The following is a 9,290-nucleotide window of genomic DNA, read 5'->3' as shown; positions in this document are numbered from 1 at the left end:
CACTCTTTCTTTAAAATTCAAGTGACAGGACTGCTCTTAGTAAAGTTGGAGATAGGTATTTTCATGCATGGTTTAATAATATAAATGGGGAGCGTTTCCTTTTTTGCATATAATTAAATGGATAGACACAAATGGTTATTTTCAGTAGCATTTAGTTCTTAAATATGTTGTGAATGTTGCATGATGTTTCTTCTTAGGTTTCTCAGAGTTAGTGTTTTTTTTATGTACTGTGTCTCTAGGTTTTGTGTGGGTTTTGTTGTTGCTTCCTTTGTGTTTTCTACATAATTTATTTAAAGATACCATATATTGTTTGATTGCACGTAAATGTAGGAGCATCTCCTTTGAGCAAGGGAACTTGTTTTGAAATAGCTTGTAAAACATACTAATCTACTTCATTTGATATTGAACTACATGTATTTAAGTTTTACATTAGGTATTAAATACTCAGTGTGATTATTAACAGTAACTTTTTCATTCTTTGCTGACCTTCCATCCCTTGATGTACTAGCTTTTACTTCAGGCATAGAAGTGTATGTTTGTGTATCACAGTGCTCTGTAGGCACAGAAATAAACATGGCAAGTAAAGAGAAAATAATGGCAGAAAAGAATATACCAGGCATGCTAACTTTAAATTTATTTCTTGCTTTCTTTTCCCCTTTCAATCTGCAGTGGATGATTCAGACCCCTTACAAAGCTGCAACTTTCTTTGGGTGCATTGGCAAAGATAAATTTGGAGAAATCTTAAAGAAGAAGGCTGAGGAAGCTCATGTGGATGCCCATTACTATGAGCAGAGTGAAGAGCCAACAGGAACCTGTGCTGCCTGCATCACTGGTGATAACAGGTCAGGGGCTTTTGATATTTTCCTAAGATATAAATACAATCAACACAGCATATGGAGCCTAATTTGGAATATTTGGCCTCAAAAAAATTGTTATTTTGCATTATTTAAAAAAGTATTAGCACTGATATAAGACAACACAGGACTACCTGCCTCATAGTTTGGGGCTGGGCAGGATTAATATACTTTCAAAGAAGAGCAGTTTTATTATGGCATAAAAGTGTGATGTAATAATGCATTGCTTCTTTCTGAACTTTATAGCTTCCAGTTCCTCTGGAGAGAGAAAATGTGTGGGAGACAAAAGGTGGTTAACAAGTATGTTTATGCAGCCTAGGTGAAAGCTGATTGGCATGTAAGGCATATACTTGATTGACAAATGAGGAATATACTTTCATGTTTTCATTTGCTTTTTTTCTTAGATGATCTTTGCTGTATATAAAAAAATCACTTCTCCACAACTCTATACAACTTTTCTTATATTTGTAGACTATGAACAATGGTCTTTGTGGTATTTTGTATAGTTTCAGAGCATTCCATAATAATAAGAACCTGTTTATAGAGTAATTTAACTAGGGTATTGTAATTAAAATAATAAACCAAAGATTTTCAGAGAGAAATAATGAAGACAATAGGCATTTGTCTTGTGCATGGCCCTTTCCTTTCCTCTCTCCCTTCACCCACAACACTTGAACTTATGTACTTCTTTGCTGATTATCTTCTGATGATTTTTTAAATGCTTCAAAATCAGCAAGTCACATCTGCCATAATCTTGAGATGTTACCAGCACACACCAGCCCTCCCTGATTTCTGCCAGTATATAAATTTTCTGATACCAGATATTGAAACAATAATGAAAATTATATTGGTTACCCTGAAGAAAATTTTCTTTTTAGCTCTGAATTAGAGCAAAATCTGTCATCCTTCCTGGTTTCCTTCTGAGGCCTTCAGCGCTATTGAATCCGAAGAGCTGCTCTTTCTCTTTCAAAGCAGAATCAGTAGTTAGGCAAAATAGGAGTCCCGTAATTAAAATCCACACCACTTCCTGAGAAGTTGGTGAATGTTTTGGGTAGAATTAGAACAGGCAATGGAATCATAGAATCATAGAATCGTAGGGGCTGGAAGGGACCTCGAGAGATCATCTAGTCCAACCCCCCTGCCAGAGCAGGGTCACCTAGGGTACATCACACAGGAACTCATCCAGGTGGGTTTTGAATGTCTCCAGTGAGGGAGACTCCACAACCTCCCTGGGCAGCCTGTTCCAGTGCTCTGTCACTCTTACAGTAAAAAATTTTTTTCGGATATTCACCTTGAACCTCCTATGCTCCAATTTACACCCATTACCCCTTGTCCTATCACTGGTCATCACTGAGAAAAGCCTAACTCCGTCCCCCTGACACTCACCCCTTACGTATTTGTAAACATTGATGAGGTCACCCCTCAGTCTCCTTTTCTCCAAGCTAAAGAGACCCAGCTCCCTCAGCCTTTCCTCATAAGGGAGATGTTCCACTCCCTTAATCATCTTTGTAGCTCTGCGCTGGACTCTTTCAAGCAGTTCCCTGTCCTTCTTGAACTGAGGGGCCCAGAACTGGACACAATACTCCAGATGCGGCCTCACCAATGCAAAATAGAGGGGGAGGAGAACCTCTCTTGACCTACTAACCACACCCTTTCTAATGCACCCCAGGATGCCATTGGCCTTCTTGGCCACAAGGGCACATTGCTGGCTCATGCTCATCCTCCTGTCTACCAGGACCCCCAGGTCTCTTTCACCTACACTGCTCTCCAGCAGGTCAGCCCCCAACCTGTACTGGGACATGGTGTTGTTCTTCCCCAAATGTAAAACTCTGCACTTCCCCTTGTTGAATTTCATCATGTTTCTCCCCGCCCAACTCTCCAGCCTGTCTAAGTCTCTCTGAATGGCAGCACAGCCAAGTCCTTTTCTGCAGAGCTGTGTAATATCCTGTCAATGTTCAGCCTGTGTTGTTGCATGGGATTTATTCCATCCTAGTTGCATGACTTTGCATTTGCTTTTGAGTCTTCCATGCTGTTGCTCCAATTCTCCATACTGTTGAAGATCCACTAATGACAGACAAACCTGTCATCCAGTTTATCAACCCGTCCCTCCCAGTTTGATGCCATACATAATGTCTTACTTTCAGGAATGAGTGTACATAGTCAGTGGAGGAAGGACGTTCATTCATCTTCATCTGGATTTTTGACATTCATTATGAGTACAGACTTTCTCCTTCATCTCCAGGATCCATACTTAGTTTTTCAAAGAGAAGACAAATGATAAAGATGTTTCTGCTCTGATTCTTCAGTCACATGGTGTCTGTGTATGCATCTTATAGCTATCACCATTTCCAAGATGACATAATGTGAAACTCAAATCAAGACTGTCAATAGACCTACATTATGAATTCAGGAAAAATTATGTGCAGCTTGCCATGCAACTCAATGGAATTAGAAAGTTTAGGTAAATGTATTAATTAAAATGTCTGTAAGTATTATTTTAAGTTACTAAGCTATATTTTTGCTTTGCTACCATTAAACATTTTTCTAGATATCAAATGTTTACTCATCGACTAAAGAAAATGGCTTCATCTCACTAGCTCTTTTAGAACATTCTTGAGGGTGTGCAGGGTGTACAAGAGACCAATTTCCTTCCTCAGGAGATAGAAAAAAATGGCTGATGGCTGCTGCTAAAGGCTTTATTTTGCAACCCTTCCTCTTCTAGTGAGAACAAGTTAATTCTCAGTCTTTAATGTCGTTTCTTGGTTTTCAGCATTTTCTGTATTTTAAGATTCACTTCAACCTGGCCCCATTTGTTAACTATTGATTAATCTCTTGCCCCAGTTGAGTTATGTACTAACTTCCTTCATCAAGTAATTCAGCTTTCTTGTCTCTTTTGGAGGAGATGGCTAATAGCAGTCCTGGTTTTCCTGGCTATGTTTATTTACATTCCAGGTGCCCCTGTTGGCAATGTTCCTTGTTTCTGCTAAGTCTTATTTAGCATTTTGCAGGAAAGGGTTTTGAACTAATTTGTGATTACCACTCTGAATTCTCTAGCTTAGCAGTACTAATATACTTTGCTTTCCCAAAGCTTTTCAAGAAATCCTAACACGTGATTGAACTCTAAAGTAGTACCTATACTCCATCATAATCTGTAACTTTAATTTGTGCCTTCTGCTCAGAAATACCCGCAGGTATGACAGAGTTTCCATTAAGCTGTTTGATTTGAAACACCGGCTGTCTCCAGTTACCATGTTTCATGGGAAAAAAACATCTACCTTCTCTGTGTCCCATATGTTGAACTTAGTGCTGTTAGACTTACAGTTTTAATGTGGAAAAGCTTGGTTCTTTGTCTTCACTGTAGCAATCTTGTATTACACATCACATGCAGAGCATCTCTACAGCTGGATGTACCCACAGAGAGCTAGGTTTACAGTTTCAGAGGCATGTGGTAAGTGAAAGGAAACATACAGTCTTTGCTTAGTTTTCTGAAGCATAATTACTTTTCACATAGCAACATACATAAACAAGATTTTCCTGGCTAGATCCTTTACGGATATTTAGGGTTTGCCAGAACTGAAAGATTTAACTTGCTTCTTAAATTTAGTTTACAGACAAGAGCCAGTTATACACATCTTTCTTGGGTTTACTTGGTTCTCTGGTGGATTTCTTCTCATTGAAATTATATTATTCATCAAGAATGCTTCTTTCTCTTTTACTTGTACTGCTGCATAGACTTGGTCTATTTGGATTTTTAATTGTTTTTAATTTAATTTTCAAAAATTCACATTAGTTCCTGTTGCTTAAGGTTTAGAATTAAATATGTAAGCCCCAAGAATATTCCTGGGATAAAATGACATAGAATTATGCTAGGTATTTTGATATATTTAGAAAAAAATTTAGTCTAACTTATTATTTTAATTTTTATATACTGGATCTGTTAACTTAAAGGGATTGTCAGTGATGAATGCTCAGGAAGTTTACAGAGAAACTTGGTTGCTGTCTTCATTAGAGATTCTTTTGGTCTTTTTTTGGTTGTTTTTTATTGAATAGGACAAAGAGAAATGTTGATAGTGGGAAGTTGCTGTTTTGAGGTGGAATAAACTTTCAGCAATTCCTAGTGTATTTACCTCCTAACACCTATAGCTGGTACTCAGTCTGGAAGCAGAAGTGTGACTTGGTAGAAGCAGATTAGCAACTCTGAGTCATTGTTTCTGGATCGTAGTATCGTTTATATGGAAAATGATGATATATGCAATATCAATTATGCACATGTGCGAGGGCAAAAAATTTTAATAGCCATATGTTTTATGTGTAACTACACATTGTTTATATGCCTAATTTACTTAAATACCACAAAACAATGATGTGTTACTGGTAAAGGTGCATCATATGACTAGTAAATCTTGAAAATTTAAGATTCTGTATTCCAGCATGAAAATGTCTGTTTCTACAACTCCCCTTCCCTAAATATTGGATGTTATAAAACGTTCCCCTGATAAAATTGCACACAATGTTTAGGTCACGGTGGTCAAAGTGGAGAGCTAGTGCATAACCATCTTTTTATGACTGGTTTTTAGGAGTACATCTGAAGTTTTGTGTGTTTCATCATGCTGAATTGAATGGTTGAAGAAGATTTAAAATAGCATGTATTTTACATGTAACAAAGTAAATATGATACAAGTATTTTTGTTCTTAGTAGTGGAAGTTCTGTCCCATGGCTTGTGTTATAACTTGCTGGGAAAGAATGAGATACAAATGAGTTTTAGGTAGTTTTCCAGTAATACACAGCTAAGCCAAAGATATTTTTTTTAACAGGGCATCCAAAAGTAGTAACATGACCCTTTTTCATTTGCTAAAGGAAAAAAAGAACCTAATGGGGCCAGTGGGGTTGAACCCAAACCAACCCCTTTTAAAATAACTGTTCAGTGGAAAATTATAAAGGCAAGACATAGATATCCATCAAATTTGGTTCTACTGAGGGAAAATAGTTTTAAAAGGGAATCCAGAGTAGCTATTTGAATTTAGATGTGAGGTATAAGAAGAGTTTTAAGGAAAATCAGCAAATGCTGTGCCATGCAGAGGGAGTTTAATCACAAAATGCAACAAAGGCTGATTCTAAGCAAGTGAAGGTATGTGAAGAGTAAAATAGTGATAGGTTACATAAACTATAGAGCTGGATTTAAAATATATTACTTAATATATGGTTTAAATTGAAATTTAATATTATTAAATGGTCAAATAAAATGTATGTGGTTTATGGTACTCTTTGGTAATTGCTTTTACGTTCCTTAGGATCTTTGGTTATCTTTGGAAAATGTTCTTTGTGAGAAATTTTCAGTAGTGTCATATTATCCAATGCCTATTTTTTCATTACTTTCAGGTCTCTCGTAGCTAACCTCGCTGCTGCTAATTGCTATAAGAAGGAAAAGCATCTTGATTTGGAGAAGAACTGGAAGTTGGTGGAAAAGGCCAAAGTTTATTACATAGCAGTAAGTACAGCTTCTTTCAAATTGCCAAAATTTGTGTTATAACATAGTGAGCTTTAAGCAATGAGCATGTCTGTTTCACACGGTTTAGGATGGTTTCATAGGAATATAATGAAAGAAAATTAATCCTTCCGTTTCAGCAAAGTTTGATTTCTTTGAATTTAAATGTAGACAGAAGTTTTAGTTGTGTGCTTTCCTAAATTAGTAGGGGAAAACTGTAAGAACTAAACATTTTGGAGCTTTTGTAGTAGTGCATCAAATTTACATTTCACATTTTCTGGTTAATTGTTGTGAAGGATGCACAAATTATGTAGATAAACACTATTAGCATAATTATTCACTGCAAACAGTTTGAGCTTATTTGTGTGAACAATCTTAATTGCTATTTATTCCATAGTAATTACTACAGCACCTTATAACTCAATATTTCAGAAACAATCGTTGTGACAAATCTCTTGAATGTGAGCAGTGGGGCAAAATGGTTTTTATGGTGAAATCTTACTTCTGAAATAAAGAGGTTTTGAGGATGGGGCATTAGTAGACTCATAATTAGTAATCATCTTTTACCATCCAGAATGAATCAAGCCAGATTAGTGTTTTTGTGTAGAGTACATCTTGCCTAAATAGAAGTGGTGGATTTGTTTTTGTCTTGCTCTCAAGTTGATATGACTGATCAAAATGAGCACCCATAAAACATCTATGACAGATTAAAACCTTATAACGTGCATGTAATATATGGATTCTGTATGACAGCTGCTTCCATTTCGCTACCTGAGTTATGTGGGAACAGCTGGTAAGAAGTGTAAAAAATTGATTATCCAGGAGGAACAAGGTCATTGAAAAATACTTATTTCTTTTAGCTGGTATTAATGTCTCCTACAGCCTGGTAGTGTACTCTGCTGTAGGCTTGACATGGTTTTTACTGATCTTGTTTATGGCCAAGACTGCCCCTTTCTAAGTGCCTAAAAACACTTATAACCTTTTCAGTATTCAAAGAAAATACATCCCACTGCTATGACTATACATTTGTGCTATGGTTAAAAAAACATGTAGGTGTATTATCTACGCATATTTTATTTCTGTTTTTTCAAGTGTTTGAGCTTTTGTTACCCAATAATTATACCTCAGTTTTTTCCAAATGCTATGCTTAGGAGGAATTAATGCTATAGGCTAAAAAAAAATTGAAAGGCTAAGACTATTGTATAAATAAAGAAGAATAATACCAAAAGCTGTACTGGACTAAGATTTTTTTAATTTTATGATGCTTATATATAATTACCAACTAAGCTTCCAATATACAATTTAGAAAAATTCCTGGAGGTTCTTCAGGAAAGAGGAAAAAGTTACATGAGGTAAAAAACAGGTTTGGGTTTTTTAAGATACAGCCTTCTTCATATTTTAGTTCTGAAGACACTCTTCTGTGGTGCTTCATTTGATCTCTTAAATTTTGCCTAGGTGATTCATTATACTGTTCTTTTTTTTATTAAAAGCTGCCCTTCAGATGGCAGTTCTACAATATCCAATATCCATGAGAGACAGAGAACGATCGTACTAAAGTGAAAATAAAACCCAAGATGCACATATGTTAATGGATAAATAAGTAACACTGAAGTGCTAATAAATTGTATTAGATATTTGCAAAATGGAATTCAGATTAGGGAAACAGGTGATTGCAGAAGGAGATATGTTATGTAAAGAACCTGGTTTGCACCTGTAGCAAAAGCACTCAAGGCTGGGTTAGTTAATCTAAGAGTTGTCTAGGACAGTGTTATCACTTCAGATTATAGACTGCATATGTAACTTAGGGAAAGGAGATAGTGTGTTTCCTCATGCTAGAGTGCATTCATGCCCTTTAATTTAGCTTCTTCACTTGTAGGTTTGTAGTTGTTTACTAGCTTAAACAAAACTATACCATGAACAATTTTCACTCCTGAGGTATTTTGTCCGCTGTTGTCTGTCTTCACTTCAGTCTTGTTACCTTCCTTGGCTTTGCACTCTGCATATGTTGCTTTTCGTTTCCTTCTTCCTATCCAACTGTCATCTATTTCTTGGATTGCCTTAGAATGTATGTTAGGAACAGAGACTTACTCTGGAAATCTGTGTAGTGAGATTATGAAACAATCTATTTTCTTGGGAGACTAGGACAGTTGTTGCTTTAGGACACATCTGTGGTATCCTGTGTCATCTGTATATGCTTCCTAGAGTAGATAACATGTTTTTCAATGCAGCATTCAGCAGAATGGTGCTCAGATTAAACTTAGCTCTGAAATCTAATCAATTCACAGAATAACAGAATCCTCGGGGTTGGAAGGGACCTCAATCATCTAGTCCAACCCCCCTGCCACAGCACGGTCACCTAGAGCACATCAGACAGAAATGCATCCAGGCGGGTTTTGAAAGTCTCCAGTGAAGGAGATTCCACAACATCTCTGGGCAGCCTGTTCCAGTGCTCTGTCACTCTCACAGTAAAAAAGTTTTTTTCGGATATTCACATGGAACCTCCTATGCTCCAGTTTGCATCCATTACCCCTTGTCCTATCACTGGTCATCACTGAAAAAAGCTTAACTCCATCTTCCAGACACTCACCCTTTACATATTTGTAAACACTGATGAGGTCACCCCTCAGTCTCCTTTTCTCCAAGCTAAAGAGACCCAGCTCCCTCAGCCTTTCCTCATAAGGGAGATGTTCCACTCCCTTAATCATCTTTGTAGCTCTGCCCTGGACTCTCTCAAGCACTTCCCTGTCCTTCTGGAACTGAGGGTCCCAGAACTGGACACAATACTCCAGATGCGGCCTCACCAAGGCAGAATAGGGGGGGGAGGAGAACCTCTCTTGACCTACTAACCACATCCTTTCTAATACACCCCAGGATGCTATTGGCCTTCTTGGCCACAAGGGCACATTGCTGGCTCATGGTCATCCTCCTGTCTACCAGGACCCCCAGGTCC

General features: G+C 37.3%; 1 protein-coding gene across 1 annotated transcript in view; it reads left to right on the top strand.

The window, feature by feature from the left end:
* Positions 1–9,290, top strand: part of ADK (adenosine kinase) — a 269,180-nt gene that overhangs the window by 113,943 nt on the left and 145,947 nt on the right. Inside the window, exons 4-5 of the mRNA XM_010000749.1 lie at positions 670–842; positions 6,235–6,343. Coding sequence (XP_009999051.1) covers positions 670–842; positions 6,235–6,343 — 282 coding nt within the window. The remainder of the gene's footprint in view (positions 1–669; positions 843–6,234; positions 6,344–9,290) is intronic.

Source organism: Chaetura pelagica, unplaced genomic scaffold (assembly GCF_000747805.2).
Source record: "Chaetura pelagica isolate M959 unplaced genomic scaffold, ChaPel_1.0 scaffold166, whole genome shotgun sequence".
NCBI classification, from domain to species: Eukaryota; Metazoa; Chordata; class Aves; order Apodiformes; family Apodidae; genus Chaetura; species Chaetura pelagica.
The sequence above is the reverse complement of the archived record's forward strand: the minus strand, read 5'-3'. Positions and strand labels throughout refer to the sequence as shown.